The 19,689-nt window shown below is 42.7% G+C and overlaps 1 protein-coding gene across 1 annotated transcript; it reads left to right on the plus strand.

Moving 5' to 3' along the window:
- On the plus strand, positions 1–18,149 carry LOC111952440 (endoplasmin). The gene is made up of 16 exons (XM_023971105.3): positions 1–145; positions 734–836; positions 1,509–1,650; positions 6,528–6,644; positions 6,909–7,240; positions 7,460–7,571; positions 7,830–7,934; positions 8,081–8,197; positions 8,555–8,770; positions 8,950–9,015; positions 9,207–9,476; positions 9,923–10,168; positions 14,412–14,548; positions 14,730–14,808; positions 17,320–17,553; positions 17,643–18,149. Exons 1-16 carry the CDS (start codon positions 97–99, stop codon positions 17,664–17,666), a joined length of 2,349 nt encoding a protein of 782 aa, XP_023826873.1. The 5' UTR covers positions 1–96; the 3' UTR covers positions 17,667–18,149.
- The last annotated feature ends 1,540 nt before the right edge of the window (positions 18,150–19,689 follow it).

A 19,689-nucleotide genomic window follows, 5' to 3' on the forward strand; every position in this document is an offset into this window, starting at 1 on the left:
GCGAGTTTGTCATTCTTCCCTTTCAAGGCATCGTTGATTGTGTTGATCCCGGCTTTTTTCTGAAGAGCTGGGCTTCTTTGAATCATATTTCACAAAATGAAGCGGATTTGGTTCATTGGGCTGCTCTGTGCACATTTAGCATTCGGTGAGTATCTGAGGAATATGTTGTGTTATTAACTGCATTCATCCACATGAGCTGTCTAGCTCTTGAACTCGAGTTCCTTCATTTGTAGCCAGGTAAACTAGATGGCTGGCTAGCTAAAATGCAACCTTGCAATTCAAACGAATAGGTACCTAGATATGGATATCATTTGGGCTTTTTGTTTGTATGAATTAACGTTTTTATTCATTGGAATTGATTCAAGGAGATGTGTTCACTTCACACGTGTTTCTGAAAGTATCCTTACAGGTACAAGCAAACATCGCTCCTCTTCCTAGCTTTATAGTTGGTTAGCTAGTAACCCCATAGCGCTACACCCTCTCTGATTACAGTATTTATTTCCTGCTAGTCTTGGTTTGTTCATCCTAGTTATCTCAGTTTGTTGTAACCAGAATACAGGAAATGCATCTAAGTAATAAAGCTGTTTAGTTATAGATTGCATGCAATTAGTTTGCTGGATTGAAAAATACTTAGATACAGGTAACTAGATACACATTCAGCCTCTGAATAGCTGGCCCTTAAGGTAAGTCCATTAACTTAAGTGTTTTCTTAACTACTCTGTTCTAATTTCAGCATCTGTGAGAGCAGAGGATGGACTTGACATTGATGGTACTGTGGAAGATGATCTGGGAAAAAGCAGAGATGGTTCCAAAACAGATGACGAAGTGGTGCAGAGGTAGGTCAGAAACTTGAGGAACTAGATTCATAGGGGAGGTCATAGCATCTCACAGCTGGGTTGTATTCATTAGGCACCGAAAGGAAACTGACAAGTGTATGCTTTACAACTTTTTCTGTTTTGTGCCCTAATGAACTCAACCTTGATCTGTGTACAGTATTTGAACAGATGACAGAAAATGACACCGTACACTTTGACATGTCACTATGCTTTGACCTTTTGGACTAGGCCTCAGAAGGCCCTGAGTGGCTCAGCGTTCTAAGGCACTGCATCTCAGTGCTAGAGGTGTCACTACAGACCTGGGTTTGATCCTGGGCTGTATCACAACTGGCTGTGATCAGGAATCCTATAGGGCGGTGCACAATTGAACCTGTGTCTTTTGGGTTAGTTGACGGTTTGGCTGGGGTCAGCCTTCACTGTAAATAAGAATTTGTTAACTGACTTGCCTAGGTAAATATAGGTTAAATTTAAGAAATACCCCTGGTGGTAGATTCTTGACCAGGAGTCATGCCCATGGTCTACATTGCTGACTGTGAATCAGCCCTTTAAATCAAATTCTTGTCAGCAATGTTGAAAGCATTATCTAGGGAACAGAAATGTGTTGACAGTGGTCATTGACTTAAGTGCTTAATTAATCCTTTCAATATCACTAATTTTCTACTCCTCCTCCAGGGAGGAGGAGTCTATCCAGCTGGACGGGCTGAACGCAGCTCAGATAAAAGAGATCAGAGAGAAATCTGAGAAACATGTCTTCCAGGCAGAGGTCAACCGCATGATGAAACTTATCATCAACTCCCTCTACAAGAACAAGGAGGTGAGTGGCGGTGGCTGGGGACAAACACTCACGCACAAACAGGCTGGGGAACAGCCCTTATCGTGAAGTAGACTTGAAAGATAATGAAAACATCCCCAAAATTGGAGGATTCCCCGCTGAAGGGTTCCCTTCCTGATTATTCCCTCCTGATTCTGGTAATCCTCCAACTGTCATTTCAGGAATTTTGCAGCCTTATCCTGAAGCCATTTAATGTTATTTGAGGAGGAGCTAACTAACCTGCCGTCCTGTGTGTTTTAGATATTGTTATAAGTTAAAGGCATTCAAATGTATTACATTTTAGTGTCTAAAATGTGACCGGAGATTTGTTTCCTCTATAATGCAGCTGCTTAATTGTTGCCACCATGGCAAACAATTTTTTAACATCAAATGGTACTCCTACTGAGGTGCACTTCCAAGATGCTAGAGAGCTCCATATGTGCCACTCTGCGCACATGAGGCTTGTGCCAATGCGAATCGGACCGTTGCCAGATGGGGTGGAGGAGCAAGTAAGGTAGCCTACAAAATTTGATAGACAAGGACACTAAATAGGTGGCCTATTCTAAACATTGCTTGTGGTTTGACTGGTTAGCTAGCTTGTTAACTAATTAGTTATTAAATGATTTTGGTCAAACGTTGAAGTCTGTTATCCTCATGTCTGGCATGCCGATTTGTATTTATTAGGGATGCCTATTAGCTGTTGCCAAGGCAGCAACTACTCTTCCTGGGGTCCAAACACTAAAAGAGAAATCCGTACATATAACAATATTACACCACTACATATCTACCACACAACAATATTACAATGTACGTGTGTGTAGCGCTTGTGTGCGTATGTGTCTGTACCTTTGTGTCTTCAGTTCCCGCTGCTCCACAAGCTGTATTTTTGTTTTTTAAACCTGATTCTACTGCTTGCATCAGTTACCTGATGTGGAATAGGACCATGTAGTACTATGCGCCTCCAATAGTCTGTTCTGGACTTAAGGATTGTGAAGAGACCTCTGGTGGCATGTCTTGTGGGGTATGCATGGGTGTCACTACTTCTTACAAAAACAAGTAGTGATTAAGTCAATCTCGTTTCCACTGAGCCATGCGAGATTGGCATGCATATTTTCGTTAGCGCCCTGTGTACTTTTAAGAGGCAGCCGTGCTGCCCTGTTCTGAGCCAATTGTAATTTTTCTATGACCCCCCGTGACACAACTAGGACCTGCTTTGTTGATAGTGTTAAGGCAGAGCAGTGCTTTATATGGAAAGACTTCTGTTTTTAGATACTGTTGTATCAACATGTTTTGACCATGACTGTTTACAATCCAGGATTACTCCAAGCAGTTTAGTCACCTCAACTTGCTCAATTTCCACATTCATTACTAGGTTTAGTTGAGGTTTAATGAATGATTTTGTCCTGAATACGATGCTTTTAGTTTAAATATTTCAGAACTTATTTTTACCCAATCTGACACTAACTGCAGCTCTAAGTTTTGCAGTCATTTCAGTTGCTGTAGTAGCTGACTTGTATAGTGTTGAGTCATCCGCATACATACACATTGGCTTTACAAAAAAGCCAGTGGCATGTCATTAGTAAAGATTGAAAAAAGTAAGGGGCCTAGACAGCTGACCTGGGGTATTCCTGATTTCACCTGGATTATGTTGGATGCTTTTATTAAAGAACATGTTCTGTGAGACAGGTAACTTTTTGTCCACAATATAGCAGGGGGTGTAAAGCCATAACACATGTTTTTCCAGCAGCAGACTATGATTGATGTCGAAAGCTGCACTGAAGTTTAACAAAACAGCCCCCACAATCTTATCATGCTTTTCTCTCAGCCAATCAGTCATTTGTAGTGGTGTAAAGTAACTAAGTAAAAATACGTTGGTACTTGTTAAGTAGTGTTTTGGGGTAGCTGTACTTGACTATTGGCAACTTTTACTTTTACTCCGCTACATTCCTGAAGAAAATCTACTTTTTACTCACATTTCCCGTACACCCAAAAGCACTAGTTATTTTTCGAATGCTCCGGCAGGGCGACAATATGGTCCAATTCACGTACCTATCAATATAACGCGTGATCATACCTACTGCCTCTGCTCTGGCAGACTTATTATCAGTTCTGCCATGGCCAGCGAAGAGTCCGGATCTCAATCCAATTGAGCACGTCTGGGACATGTTGGGTCGGAGGGCTAGGGCCATTTCCCCCCCCCCCCCCCCCAATGTTTGGGAACTTGCAGGTGCCTTGGTGGAAGAGTGGGGTAACATCTCACAGCAAGAACTGGCAAATCTAGTGCAGTCCATGAGGAGATGCATTGCAGAAACTTTCTTTTTGTTTTCCCCCCCCCCCCCCCCCTTGTTCAGGTACACATTCCGTTTCTGTTAGTCACACGTCTGGAACTTGTTCAGTTTGGCTCCAGTTGTTGAATCTTGTTATGTTCATACAAATACATGTTAAGTTTGCTGAAAATAAACGCCGTTGACAGGGAGAGGACGTTTGTTTTTTGTTTTTAGTATGCACAGTGGTCATAGTATGGATATAGTATGTTAAAAGTTTCCGGGTGTCGTACTAAATACGAATTATACACAGAGGACACTGTCTGTACTTATGTAATGTTTTCAGATTTGATGAAAATGACGAAGTATGCTGCTGAAGTCTGAGCGACTACAAATTCATTGACTTGATTTTCAAATGTTATGTTGGCTTACAATTTGTTAGCTAAACTATCCTTACGAACCGCATAGCACTACAGCAGTATGTACAGGTATGTTAGCTAGTTACCTAACGTTAGATGGATACTAATACATCAACTTGCCAGGCAGTATATTAACTAACCAATTTTTATTGACTTGATTATTCACAAGTGGTATAGTCGTTGTCCGTTTCGATGGACATTGTTAATTCTGGCCATCTACTCCGGTTTCAGAGCATCTACTCTGAATATGACTGGTGTCAGTAAACGTCAGCAAAAAAGCGTAATTGTTGCCAGTAGCACAGTAAGTCACCAACGCTCTGGATAACATAAACAGCCTAACCAGCTCTGCTATGGCGTGTAAAATGGTCAGTGTTCTCTGTCTGGAAGTAGCTAGCCAACGTTAGCCAGTTAGCTTGGGTGCTTGACTGCAGTTGGATGCTCTGCCCGACCCTACTCCTCGGCCAGTGTGCGCTCTGAACGCTCTGGATTAACGAATGCCCAGAACGCGCTCTAGCACTACAGATTGACTTTACGTACACACCTGAAATTGTCAAATGTTTGCTAGTCATTTGTTATGCTAAAAAGTTAGCAGAGGTTGCATAGCAACAGCATCAACTTCCGGTAGACAGGCGACGCTCTAGTATGCTCAACTGAAACGATACCGTTTGTTTACAGTATACTAAAGAATTAACAGTAGTGTGTTCTCATTAAGTATGTAGTATACTGTATGTTAGTGTGGGTATTCAAACACAGCCAATGACTCTGTCGGCGTGATCGAGGCATTAGGCTACTTTGCGGTTGTCACTAGTTACCACAGCCACCAAAAATTTATAAATGCAATAATGTGCGTTTTGGTCTTAAGGTTAACACTGTGGTTAAGTTAAGAAGCTACATTGTAGAAATGGACAGGGTTTATGACTTCGTGGCTGTGGTAACTAATGTTAGTGGCGACCCTACTTTGCAACTACTAGTGGTATTTTCAAATTGGTTAACCTAGGCTATTACCCCCCCACTAGACAGACCGGTTCCACACTGAAAATATGCTAAAACATTAGTTTGATAAAGACAGTCTATTTTTCATCAGAATCATTAAGCCTAGGCCTAATCACCAAACAGATGTCCTGGCCATAATTCATCCCCATAGTGTTCAATGTAGAATCGTTAATCCATTTAGAAAATTCAGAACAGGCTTAATTAACTAAATCGATCGTCTGTATGTTGGAAAGACCGATTTTTGGTTTGTAACCATGAGATTTCTTTCAACTTTCCAAATTGAGCCCTGTTTCAAATGATTACTCTTTGATTAACTGTTCTTGACATGAGATGTGAATCACTTCGGTCTAGTCTGACCTATTTTATTCTGTATAACATATTTTTTTTCACCAAAAAATGTGTCTTGGGTGTGATAAGGGCTCGGGAAATAAGAGCGGATTGTCTGTTAAATTTACAAAACAAGGCCATGCCATTGCACAACCATAGGCTTCTACAAGTGGTACACTGCTGACGTTACTGCCTTTTTTGAAGATCGTGTTCCACAATATAGCCAGTTGATATTAGTTTCAATAAATTAATTTTAAATAACACTTTATTGACTGAAAATGAGGCAATTAGGATTCGTTATCTGTAATTGTTATGATAAATTAGGCATTGTTGGCGTGTAGTGAAATGTTACGTTTCTAAAAATGGCTTATATAAATTTTATTTTGTAGCCCTCCAAAAAAATCATGCCAGTACTTGGAACAGTCAAAGGTCATATGACCATCCCTAATCAACTGCGGCCGGTAATATCAGTCTCTGCAATTAGTGTGTGGTTTCATAGCGTAGTGGGTTTAGCCATTCACCGTGGGAATGATTCAAGTGTAGCCTTTCCCCATGATCTAACGGTGCTCACAAGCTGAATTTTAATTTTTAGATTGGAATCATTTTAAATGAAGGTTAACCACATTACAATGATTTAAGACTTCTTATATCAGGTAACCCAAGCCCTAGTTTGGAAGCCACTGGCCTAACTACTATGCTACATCAGTAAGCCTACAGAATAATGTGTATCGCTAATGGCACACCTGCCTGATATGAACTGTGTAGGCTATCCTTTTGAAAGAGCGGTCCCTAAATACAGATTGTGGATTTAATTAAACCAAGGGGGCAAATGGGTATAAGTCAACCATAACCATCCTTTAATCCTTGTGTGTTGTAGATCTTCTTGAGGGAGTTGATATCCAACGCCTCTGATGCTCTGGATAAGATCAGACTGATGTCTCTGACCAACGAGGATGCACTGGCAGCCAATGAGGAGCTCACCATCAAGATCAAGGTGATTTTCATGGTCTTCACAGGTTCAATCTCAACTCACAATCCGTACTGGAGAATGTCCAAAGTTCCTCCTTTCAGACCTTCTCCAGTGGGTTTTGAGACTGTTAGAGGATGCACGGAATCAAGTAAAGCTGAATTGAGGAGCCAAACGCCTTAACTTTGTCAATGTTTTTGACTGATCCATTCCACAAGACTTGGGAATCGTAAGATGAATACTATTAGGACTTCTGAGCTTGAGCTTTCTTCTTAATTTTCTCCTCCCCAGATGGACAAAGAGAAGAACATGCTCCACATCACTGACACGGGCATCGGCATGACCAAAGAGGACTTGGTTAAGAACCTGGGTACCATCGCCAAGTCGGGCACCAGCGAGTTCCTCAACAAGATGACGGAGATTGAAACCGAGGGCCAGTCCACCTCTGAGCTTATTGGCCAGTTCGGCGTGGGCTTTTACTCCACCTTCCTGGTTGCCGACAAGGTGATCGTGTCTTCAAAGCACAACAACGGCACACAGCACATCTGGGAGTCTGACTCCAATGAGTTTTCTGTCATTGAGGACCCTCGCGGGGATACGCTCGGCAGGGGCACCACCATCACGTAAGTGCCTCCAATGGCATACTCCCAAAAGTGAAAACCCCGCCCATCTGGCAGTGCGCCAAGTATTTCAGTTTTGAATACTAGGTGATGGTATTCATACAGCGGCCATGATTCCAATGAACTACTTATGTAGCATTGAAAGATAAGATCATACGGGACAGAAGCTTAATGAAATCGATGTACAAAGCCTTGCATTTAGCATTTGTTTTACTCTTCCAGGTTGGTGATGAAGGAGGAGGCTACAGACTACCTGGAGCTGGAAACCATCAAGAACCTGGTCAAGAAATACTCACAGTTCATCAACTTCCCCATCTACATCTGGGCCAGCAAGGTATAGGAGTGGAACTATACTATAATTTACTGTACATGATATCCTGTCCTCATCTGCACTGATTGGAAACATTGATGGTAGTTGCTCATCATTAGACTGGCTTTCATGTGGTCTGTTTTCAGATCAGTGCAGATGGAGAGGATGGATTTGAGACAATTGAGGGCGTCATAGTTCGTTGTCAATGGCACAACCCATGGTGTTTTTATAGCAGTGAGCTGTAGAAATAAAATTGCCGTGTTCCCTTCTCTCTCTACCCAGACAGAGACTGTTGAGGAGCCCATTGAGGACACTGAGGTGGAGAAAGATGACACTGAAGATGAGGTAGAGGTAGAAGTGGAGGAAGAGGAGCACAAGCCCAAGAAGGTTAAAACATGAGTTTTTATTTTGTTTCCCAAAACTCTCCTTCAGTGTATTTGATCCATCCCAATACTAGCACACCTAAGCCATCAACTTGATTTTGATTAGTGACTTTTTTTAAATACCGAAGCAACTTCATTCCTTTCGTCCAGGTTGAGAAGACCGTGTGGGACTGGGAGCTGATGAACGACATCAAGCCTATCTGGACGAGACCAGCCAAAGAAGTAGAGGAGGACGAGTACAAAGCCTTCTACAAGACTTTCTCTAAGGTATGCAGTCTGAACCTCCTTTTGACATTTCTTCCTTCCACTGAGTTTCTTAGCTAATGCGCATTTATTTTTTTCTCTTTGGGGTCTTGTCTTATTTTACTGTAAAACATTGACAACTGCTGATATAAAAAGGGCTTTATAAATCAATACATTTGATTGGTGTTTGGATTGTATTGATTTTGTCAATACAATCGTGTGGCTCAGTTGGTAGAGCATGGCGCTTGCAACGCCAGGGTTGTGGGTTCATTCCCCACGGGGGGACCAGGATGAATATGTATGAACTTTCCAATTTGTAAGTCGCTCTGGATAAGAGCGTCTGCTAAATGACTTAAATGTAAATGTCAATCTTCCCTCCAGGACACAGATGAGCCCCTCTCCCACATCCACTTCACAGCCGAGGGTGAGGTCACCTTCAAGTCCATCCTGTTTGTACCCGCTGCCGCCCCCAGGGGCATGTTCGACGAGTACGGAACCAAGAAGAACGACTTCATCAAGCTGTTTGTCCGTCGAGTCTTCATCACTGATGATTTCAATGACATGATGCCCAAATACCTGAACTTTGTCAGGGGAGTGGTGAGTGACGGAGCTTCTAGGGCCTATGGAGGCTTGGCTTAATAAAGGAAATTGAAAACGTTTGTTTACGATCTGAATTGACTGGATAGAAATGTATTTAACCCTGCTGTACAGTTTAATGCTAGTTCATTTAACACTTAAGTTTCTCTGATTTTATGATAATGTGATTGTTTGGTTAGGTGGACTCTGATGATCTGCCCCTGAATGTGTCAAGAGAAACCCTGCAGCAACACAAGTTGCTCAAGGTGAGCCTCTCCGATCTCAAATGAGCAGGTTCAGACTGTTAACTGACATGTTTTGGTCAGATCTCTTCTCTTTGGTGCTTACAGAAGATGATGATTTGAACATAAAATGACTTATCATTCACTACATTGGTTAATGATGTGAGCTTCATAAGTAAAGCCCCTTCCTCCCTTACGTTTCCCCTCCCATCCAGGTCATCCGTAAGAAGCTGGTGCGTAAGACCCTGGACATGATAAAGAAGATTGCAGAGGAGCAGTACAATGAGAAGTTCTGGAAGGAGTTTGGCACCAACATTAAACTGGGCGTGATCGAGGACCACTCCAACCGGACTCGTCTGGCCAAACTGCTACGTTTCCAGACCTCCAACAGCGACACGGTGCTGGCCAGCCTGGAGCAGTACGTGGAGCGGATGAAGGACAAGCAGGACAAGATCTACTTCATGGCCGGGACCAGCCGCAAGGAGGTGGGTAGAGTTTGACTTTGAACACTCCCCTCCATATAGTATAGAGCCAAATTTAAAGGTTTTTGCTTCACTGTCCAAGTACATACAGAGGGGAGTGTACTGTAGGTATATGTGACTCTGATGTAATGGTATGTATAACAGATGAAGAAGTGGGACCAGCTACACGGAAGTGGGTAGAGGGTGGACCATAAACTGGATGAATTAAAACGCTAGCCTCTAACTTTTCCCTTGACTTTTCCTCCCTTACCTCGAATTCTGACATTTTCAACAGAGGGTAAGGAAGAAAGTCCTGTCTCCGAAAATCTGAATCAACCACTCTCGGCTGGTCCCAATTCGCTCACGACTCCTTCCCCTTGGCCTTTTGTTTTGCAGCTCTGTAAGGAGTAATATAGTCGAGGGTTAGGAACATTAACCTCGTCTTCCCTTGTGGAATGTCCTCTCCCCAGGCTGAGTCTTCTCCCTTCGTGGAGAGTCTGTTGAAGAAGGGTTATGAGGTGATCTACCTGACCGAGCCAGTGGATGAGTACTGTGTCCAGGCCTTGCCAGAGTTCGACGGTAAGCGCTTCCAGAACGTGGCCAAGGAGGGCATCAAGTTTGACGAGAGCGACAAGGCAAAGGAGACCAGGGAGGTCCTGGAGAAGGAGTACGAACCCCTCACAACCTGGATGAAGGACAGCGCCCTCAAGGACAAGGTAACATGCAGATCATGAATGCGAAAGACCAGACTTCAGACAACTTCTTTTTTTTTTTTTTCCAGACTGTTTAGTCATGATTAGAGCTGTGGCGGTCATGACGTTTTGTCAGCCGGTTGTCATGCAAAAGACTGCCGATCTCACAGTAATTTACCTTCTCATGAACATGTTTAGCATTTCCAGGCCTCCACACATATAATTGAACTTAGCCGGATAAAATAGAAGGGGTATGTTTCACATTCCGGAGCTCCCCCCTTAAGTGGGGAGGATGGACTCATAGTAATTGCTACCACTCTATTCCAGACATTGAGCTGTTCTTCCCTCACCAGCCTCCTGTGGAGTGTGCATATGAAGTGGCTATGTTGAGTGGAAAAGTGATCATCCGAAACGGGTCCTATAGGCTAGATTTGGTTATTTGGTGAATTGAGTTGTGAATGATACAAACTTCATCAAAATGTATATGGGTTGCATGATGCGACTAGACCATTGTTCCTTGCCTCGGGCTGTTCTCGCAAGTGATCATCTTTTCACCAATCAGATTGATCTCAATTTAATTTTGTCTTCTATATTATGTAAAATGAGTTTAGATTTAGACTGGCCCATTTATCAAATGGGCAGGGGAAAGAAGACATGGAGGCTGCACTCTTTCCCGCCGGTGTGTTTCAATGATGCCGGGTAGGCAGCTGAGAAATAAAAACATTTTCACTCCATGCATCAACAACTGTTTGTGGAGCATGCTCTCCCTGTGACAGGTGATATTCTGCCCAAACTGTATGCCATGGGCTCTCTAACCCTGTTCTTGCAGCTAGCCAGTGCTTAATTTGGAAAATTAAATAAACTCAGCAAAAAAAGTAACATCCCTTTTTCAGGACCCTGTCTTTAAAAGATCATTTGTAAAAATCCAAATAACTTCACAGATCTTCATTTGTAAAGGGTTTAAACACTGTTTCCCATGCTTGTTCAATGAATGAACATGCACCTGTGGAACGGTCGTTAAGACCACTAACGCTTACAGACGGTAGGCAATTAAGGTCAGTTATGAAAACTTAGGACACTAAAGAGGCCTTTCTACTGACTCTGAAAAACACCAAAAGAAAGATGCCCAGTGTCCCTGCTAATCTGTGTGAACGTGCCTTAGGCATGCTGCAATGAGGCATGAGGACTGCAGATGTGGTTAGGGCAATGAATTGCAATGTCCGTACTGAGACGCCTAAGACAGCGCTACAGGAAGGACAGCTGATCGTCCTTGCAGTGGCAGACCAGGTGTAACAACACCTGCACAGGATCGGTACATCCGAACATCACACCTGCGGGACAGGTACAGGATGGCAACAACTGCCCGAGTTACACCAGGAACGCACAATCCCTCCATCAGCGCTCAGACTGTCCACAGTAGGCTGAAAGAGGCTGGACTGAGGGCTTGTAGGCCTGTTGTAAGGCAGGTCCTCACCAGAAATCAACGGCAACAACGTCGCCTATGGGCACAAAAACCCACCGTCGCTGGACCAGACAGGACTGGCAAAAGGTGCTCTTCACTGACGAGTCGGCGGTTTTCTCACCAGGGGTGATGGTCGGATTTGCATTTATCATCGAAGGAATGAGCGTTACGCCGAGGCCTGTACTCTGGAGCTGGATCGAGGTGGAGGGTCCGTCATGGTCTGGGACGGTGTGTCACAGCATCATCGGACTGAGTTTGTCATTGTAGGCAATCTCAACACTGTGCGTTACAGGGAAGACATCCTCCTCATGTGGTACCCTTCCTGCAGGCTCATCCTGACATGACCCTCCAGCATGACAATTCCACCAGCCATACTGCTCGTTCTGTGCATGATTTCCTGCAAGACCGGAATGTCAGTGTTCTGCCATGGCCAGCGAAGAGCCCGGATCTCATTCCCATTGAGCACTCCTGGGACCTGTTGGATCTATTGCTGAATTATGTTCATACAAATTTTTCCACATGTTGAGTTTGCTGAAATATACGCAGTTGCCAGTGAGGCCGTTTATTGTTTTGCTGCGTTTATTTTGAATCACGACAGTAACATATTTCACTAAACTGCTGAGAGCCCCTTTGCGCTTTGTATAAGGGAATAAAGGAGCGGGAGGAGATGGAAACTCAGTGAGTTTCTGTATAGCTGAAGGTAATGTCACTTAATATATTTATTAAAAAACAATTGCTAGGTTATTCAAATTCACATTTTTGCTTAAGCTCCAAAAGCCGCCCTGCACAATGAACCAACAGCAGCCCCTAGAGCTTCTGACTCGTGGATAGACGTTTAGATTTTATTTGCACTGACGTCGGTGGTTAGGACAATAGAGCCCGACGTACCAGGCCATAAGGACCTGATGGTCGTTAGCAGGATGGGTACTACCAAATCATGTGCAGAGTGCATAAAAATACATTACTGTGACTCAACGGTCACGTGGGATTTTACTGCAGTTGGTGCATAGGGAAAGTATTCAGACCCCATGACTTACACATTTTGTTAGGTTACAGTGTTTTTCAAAAATGTATTGTTTTTTCCTCATCAACCTACACTCAATACCCCATAATGACAAAGCAAAAACAGGTTAAGAAAATGGAAATATTAAATGTACATAATTATTCAGACCCTTTACTAAGTACTCTGTTGAATCACCTTTGGTAGCGATTACAGCCGAGCGTCTTGGGTATGACGCTACAAGCTTGGCACACCTGTATTTTGGGAGGTTCTCCCATTCTTCTCTGCAGACCCTCTCCAGCTCAGGTTGGATGGTGAGCGTCGCTGCACAGCTATTTTCAGGTCTCTCCAGAGATGTTCGATCGGGTTCAAGTCCGGGCTCTGGCTGGGAAACTCAAGGACATTCAGAGACTTATCCCAAAGCCACTCCTGCGTTGTCTTGGCTGTGTGAAGGTGGTGAACCTTCACCCCGGTCTGATGTCTGGAGCAGGTTCTCTGCACTTTACTCCGTTCCTCTTTCCCTCAATCCTGTCTAGTCTTCCAGTCACTGCCACTGAAAAATATCCTCACAGCATGATGCTGCCACCACCATGCTTCATTGTAGGGATGGTGCCAGGTTTCCTCCAGATGTGATGCTTGGCATTCAGGCCAAAGAGTTCAATCTTGGTTTCATCAGACCAGAGAATCTTGTTTCTCATTGTCGGAGTCTTTCGTTGCCTTGTGGAAAACTGTCATTTGCCTTTATGGTAGAGTGGCCAGACGGAAGCCACTCCTCAGTAAAAGGCCTGATTGGTGGAGTGCTGCAGAGACGTTTGTACTTATGGAAGGTTCTCCCATCTCCACAGAGGAACTCTAGAGCTGTCATTGATCATCAGGTTCTTGGTCACCTCCCTGACAAAGGCCCATCTCCCCCGTTTGCTCAGTTTGGCTAGGCTGCCAGCTCTAGGCATTTTGGTGGTTTCAAACTTCTTCCATTTAAGAATGCAGGCCACTGTTCTTGGGACCTTCAATGCTGCAGAAATGTATTGCTACCGTTCCCCATATTTGTTATCTGACATTATCTTGTCTCAGCGCTCTACGGACAATTCCTTCGACCTCATGGCTTGGTTTTTGCTCTGACATGCGCTGCCAACTGTAGGACCTTTTTTATATAGACAGGTGTGCCTTTCCAAATCATGTCCAAGCAATTGCATTTACCACAGGTAGTCTCCAAGGTGTAGACATCTCAAGGATCAATGGAAACAGGATGCACCTGAGCTCAATTGAGTCTCATAGCCAATCGTCTGAATACTTATGTGAAGGTATTTCAGGTTTTTTTCTAAACCTGCTTTTGCTCTGTCTATGGGGTTTTGTGTAGTTACTGAAGATTTGTATTCATTTAATCCATTTTAGAATAAGGCTGTAATGTAACAAAATGTGGAAAAAGTCAAGGTCTGAATACTTTCCGAAGACATATGACTCATGACTGCCAGTGTGGCAGTAATATGGTCACCGCAACAGCCCTTGTCATGATTAAAAACATGCTCAATGGTGAAGCCGGCCCTAAATGTTTTGGGATGAAATGTTTAATTGTAATTTTTTTTTTTTTAGTAGGCAAGTCTTAAGTACAAACTCTAATTTACAATGACTGCCTAGGAACAGTGGGTTAACTGCCTTCAGGGGGAGAAGGACAGATTTTTACCTTGTCAGCTTGGGGATTCGATCTAGCAAACGTTTGGTTACTGGCCCAACACTCTAACCACTAGGCTACTTGTCATATATTGTGGGAAACTGTTTCATATTTGCCAATTTTATTTTTTCTTTAGATTGAGAAGGCTATCCTGTCCCAGAGGCTGACCAAGTCTCCCTGTGCCCTGGTAGCCAGCCAGTACGGCTGGTCCGGTAACATGGAGAGGATCATGAAGGCACAGGCCTACCAGACAGGGAAAGACGTGTCCACAAAGTGAGTGATCACTATGCACTTCGGGTAGCGTTCTGAAGTGTTGATGTTACACAAAAGCTCAATCTGTCAATGGGAGACTTGCATGAATATTTGAGTTAAACCTGGATCTCACTTTAAATACCACCCTTTGTTTTGTGACCCTTCTTGATCTCTTATGTTGTGTTCTGCTTTGTATTTCCAGTTATTACGCAAGCCAGAAGAAAACATTAGAGATCAACCCAAAGCACCCTCTCATCAAGGAAATGCTGAAACGCATTTCTGTAAGTACCACGTACACACAACCTTGTGAAGCTGTGTTCATAATACTGCATCTCAACCTGATTATTGAGTGGCGCCAATGTGGTCCAAGCCAGAGAACGTATCTCATCAGTTGAGTGATGTCTGTAATAACACAATATTATTGATCCATTATACAGAGCTCCAAAGGTATTGGGACTGTACCCTTTTTTTTTTTTTTTTTTCTTTGTACTCCAGCACTTTGAATTTGAAATGATGTTATGACTGAGGTTAAAGTGCAGACTCAGTATTCATCTGAGGGTATTTTCATCCAGATTAGGTGAAACGCTTAGATTACAGCACTTTTTGTAAATAATTGCCCCCCCCCCCCCCCATTTTAGGGGACAAAGTATTGGAACAATTTCATTTATGTGGATTAAAGTTCAGTGTTTGGTCCCATGTTCATAACATGCAATGACTAAATTAAGCTTTTGACTCTACAAATGTGTTTGTTTTGGTTGTTTGATTTTGTGCACGATTTAGAAATAAACGGTAAATGTATTCATTTTGGAGTCACTTCTATTGGGAATAGGATGTTTCTAAACACTTCTACATCAATGTGGATGCTACCATGATTACGGATAATCCTAACTGAATCGTGAATAATGATGAGGTGAGAAAGTTTAACACATCATACCCCCCCAAGAAATGCTAACATCTCACCATTACAACAACAGGGGAGGATACCGTTTTTGTTGTGCGTCGCACTCTCACTCATTCAGGATTATCCATAATCATAGTAGCATCAACATTAATGTAGAAGTGTTTGGAAACATATATTCTTTACAATAAGTGACTCCAAAATGACACAATACATTATTGACCATTAATTTCTATTTGGGCACAAAATCTGAAACGACAAAAAGCATCCAACAAATTTGTACTCACAAGCTTGATCTTGTCATTGTGTGCTATGACTATGGGACCAAATACTCAATGGTTTATTACTTTAGTACACAAGTAAAATTGTCCCAATACTTTTTGGTCCCCTAAAATGCTGACTAGGTTCAAAAAGTGCTGTAATTTCTAAATGGTTCAACCGATATGAATGGCCTCCAATTTTAAAGCGGAGTCTGCGCTTTAACCTCATTTTATCCTTCCATTACATGTCACTCTCCCAAAACTTTTGGGAGCTCACTGATAGACACTGACAACTGAAATGGTACATGTTGCTGTCAGTCTGGTGATCTGTGGGCAGTCATTACTGTTTTTAGTTCAATACACTAACTGGGTGTCACCCTCGACAAGTGTCTGATAATAGTGTTGGAGTAGTGAACTACATGTAATTTAACTTAATTTTGCAGTAGCTTGGTGGTAGTTGAACATAATTCATATCTAGGTAGTGTTTTCAGTAGTTCATTTTTTTTCTCTCCATGTAACAGTGTAGCAAACTACACCCATATTTAATTTTTGCTAAAAAAGTTGTGAAGTAGGCAATTTCCTTTTTGGCATCAGACCTGGGCCCAGTTTCCCAAAAGCATATTTAAGGCTAAGTTGGTCGTTAGAACCTTCGTAGTAGCATCGTTAAATCTCAGAGCGGTTTCCCAAAATCATCGTTATTAACGTTGTGCTTGAAAATGCTCGTAATCGAACATAAACCATGTGATACTATGTCTCTGTCTGCTTAACTTCAGAACAAAATTGACTAGAAAACAAAGTTGTCTGTCTTAATACAACCAACCTATAAAAAGATTATTCAAATTTACTGAGATGGCTGAATTAAAATATAAACGCTAGAATATAGGCCTATTTCAGTCATATTGAAATGCATTTCATGTTCTATTTAGCTACGTCTGTGTAATTTGTCTCCAATATATTTCATGTGTAGCCGAACATGTGCCAAATCTGTGATTTAGTGCTTTTTTTTTTGTTGTATTGTAATAAGCCACTTTAATAGTGGTTGTTTTTCTCTAGGAGCTGATCCCTCGTCAGTATTGTGAAATAATGTAAGGGTAAGATTTTAATGGAGAAAGCGGATCAGAGGGCAGCGTTCCCTTTTTTCCCGAACCTATCAATATCGACACATGCTCCAATGACTCACTTAGTGACTTTTCTATCTGCGTGGTGTTTAGGGAAACGCATGTTAAGTCTTCGGACGTTGTAGGAACGATTAGTCTTTAAAACACTCGTAAGCCTAAGTTCCATCACTATCTGGGAAACCGGGCCCTGTCTAATTCTCACTTAGTCCATTTGTTTTTGGTGTTTAGGTTGTTACACGTTCTGTTAACATATGACCCCAAAGTGACAATTTGTAGTCTTGACATTTCCGATATACATATGATGGTTAAAAATTTAGTCGTTTGGATGTCGTAAACTGCTTTTTTCAAAGAGAATTTCAGGTAAATAGTTTACTTTTTAAGGTTAGCTTTAATTAAGCTAAACTTTCAGTGTGAAGTAATTGGTAGCTTGGTAAACTCTATAGAATAGCTTCCCTAACACTGCTACTAAATGACTCGAACTGTAAACATAACTTATTTGTATTCCTCTCCCTGTAGACTGACGCCGAGGACCAGACTGCCTCAGACCTGGCCATGGTGTTGTTTGAGACGGCCACGCTGCGTTCAGGCTACCAGCTTCAAGACACCAAGGCCTATGGAGACAGGATTGAACGCATGCTGCGGCTCAGTATGAACGTAGACCTCAACGAACAGGTTGAGGAGCCAGAGGAGGAGCCTGAAGAGGCAGCGGAGGCTGAGGAAGAAGAGGAAATTCAAGATGAGGATGAAGTGGTATGTTTTCTAAGTACAACAACTATGTTTAGGCCAGTATCCACACTAAGTCCTGTTACTAACCTTTTTCCTTCCTCTTTCCCATACAGGTAACAGATAAAGATGAATTATAAAGCACTAAATGAGTGTGGGTGTCATGATGGACCTATCCTGGGGCTGAGCCACAACCAAGACCACCTATGGCCAACCAAGTCCTAGCCTTGAAATTCCGACTGCATTTAGCTTAATTCTGTATGTTTCACTCCATTATCTACGAATTAGTCATTGCGACAGTGAAACGGTGTGATTCAGTCTGGATAGCCAAGACCACCACCAGCTGGCCAAGAGTCACCAACGGTCAGTGAAGACTAGCCGGGTCCCAGATCTGTTTGTGTGGTCTTGTCCAACAGATCAGGCTAAGTTAAGACATTGATGGCCATTGGCCACCTTTCACTCACTCGGGAAGGTCCTGATGGGATGGGATATTATTATTATTTTTTTTACATTCCTCATGATTGTAAATTTGTTAATATTTAACTGAGCTGTCTTTGGAAAAGATGAAAGATGTGATCGATACTGTCACTTGATCCCATTAAATAAATATTTATCGGGAAAATGACTTTTTATATTTTGTTACATTTTTTTTTAACCAGGTAGTTGAGAACAAATTGTTACTTACAATGACGGCCTACCCTGGCCAAACCCTCCCCTAACCCAGACGATGCTGGGTCAATTGTGCGCCTCCCAATGGGACTCCCGATTACAGCCAGTTGTGATACAGCCCGGGATCGAACCTGGATCTGTAGTGACGGCTCTAGACCGCTGCACCACTCGGGAAGCCCTCTATTTTTTTACTTAATTGTTGAAGAAGCACATGCAGTGGCTGACACGGAAAACAGATCTGGCAATAAGAATACTCTTGACCATTTACATCTAGGGATGGAGTTTTGCGCTTGAAGGAACTTTTAGGTTCAGTTTGATAATGTGCACCTGCTCATTAGTTCGCTAGCTAATGGAGCCAGGCAGGGGGGGACTTGTCACAAAGGGATTTTCATAGCAGGTTAGATCATTTCTCCTAACCTTAACCTCAGTCTCCTAAACTGCTACGAAAAAGTAACTTCGGTACATTTCATATGAAACAAATGGGGTGGGAAGTGCAGCACAATGCAAACAACACTAAATGCTTAGCTACCTGGCAAGATGAAGAAATCTAATTCACTTCCCATACTTCCAGTTTGCTTGTTAGCACAAAATATCTAGCTAGCTACTCCACTGACTCTCGACAGCTAACAGGCAGCTGCTTCATTCAAAATGAATCCATTGTGATTTTAATTATACTGAACACAAATATAAATGCAACAATTTTGAAGATTTTACTGAGTTGGTATAAGGAAATCAGTCAATTTAAATGAATTCGTTAGACCCTAATCTGTGGATTTCACATGAGAGTCCAGATATGCATCTGTTGGTCACAGATACTTAAATAAGAAAGGTAGGGGTGTGAATCAGTACGCGTCAGTCTCTGGTTTGACCATCATTTGCTTCATGCAGCACGACACATCACAGCACGACACATCTCCTTCACATAGAGTTGATCAGGCTGATTGTGGCCTGTAGAATGTTGTTCCACTCCTCTTCAATGGCTGTGTGAAGTTGCTGGATATCAGCGGGAACTGGAACACGCTGTCATACACGTCGATCCAGAGCATCCCAAACATGCTCAATGGGTGACATGTCTGGGTATGCAGGCCATGTAATAACTGGGACGTTTTTAGCTTCCAGTAATTGTGTACAGATCATTGCGACGTGGGGCGTGCATTATGGTGAAACATGACGTTAGTATAACGTTAGTATAAATCCCCCCGCACAGTCCCCGCAGCCGGACAACTTTCTCATGGCTTCTGGAGGGAAATGCTGTTGGAATGCTCAACCGGTGTCGCTCATTCAGCCGACAGAAACTTTCAACCGGTTCTCCCCATTATGTAGCGAGTCTGAGTCTGAGTCTTCTCTTGTCTCTACTCCTCCCGTTACGGGGTCTGTGACGCCGAAGGCTCCCACCATTAGCTCTGACAAATTGAAAACCCTAGTCATTGGCGACTCCATTACCCGCAGTATTAGACTTAAAGCGAATCACCCAGCGATCATACACTGTTTACC

This window comes from Salvelinus sp. IW2-2015, linkage group LG26, assembly GCF_002910315.2.
Source record: "Salvelinus sp. IW2-2015 linkage group LG26, ASM291031v2, whole genome shotgun sequence".
Classification (NCBI taxonomy): Eukaryota; Metazoa; Chordata; class Actinopteri; order Salmoniformes; family Salmonidae; genus Salvelinus; species Salvelinus sp. IW2-2015.

What these genes read in the sequence shown, in the direction of transcription:
- LOC111952440 (XM_023971105.3), top strand. Translation starts at nt 97, where the DNA reads ATGAAGCGGATTTGGTTCATTGGGCTGCTCTGTGCACATTTAGCATTC. An exon ending in CTGTGCACATTTAGCATTCG is followed by an intron (nt 146 to 733) that starts GTGAGTATCTGA and finishes TTCTAATTTCAG; the next exon opens with CATCTGTGAGAGCAGAGGAT. An exon ending in AGCTCACCATCAAGATCAAG is followed by an intron (nt 6,645 to 6,908) that starts GTGATTTTCATG and finishes TCTCCTCCCCAG; the next exon opens with ATGGACAAAGAGAAGAACAT.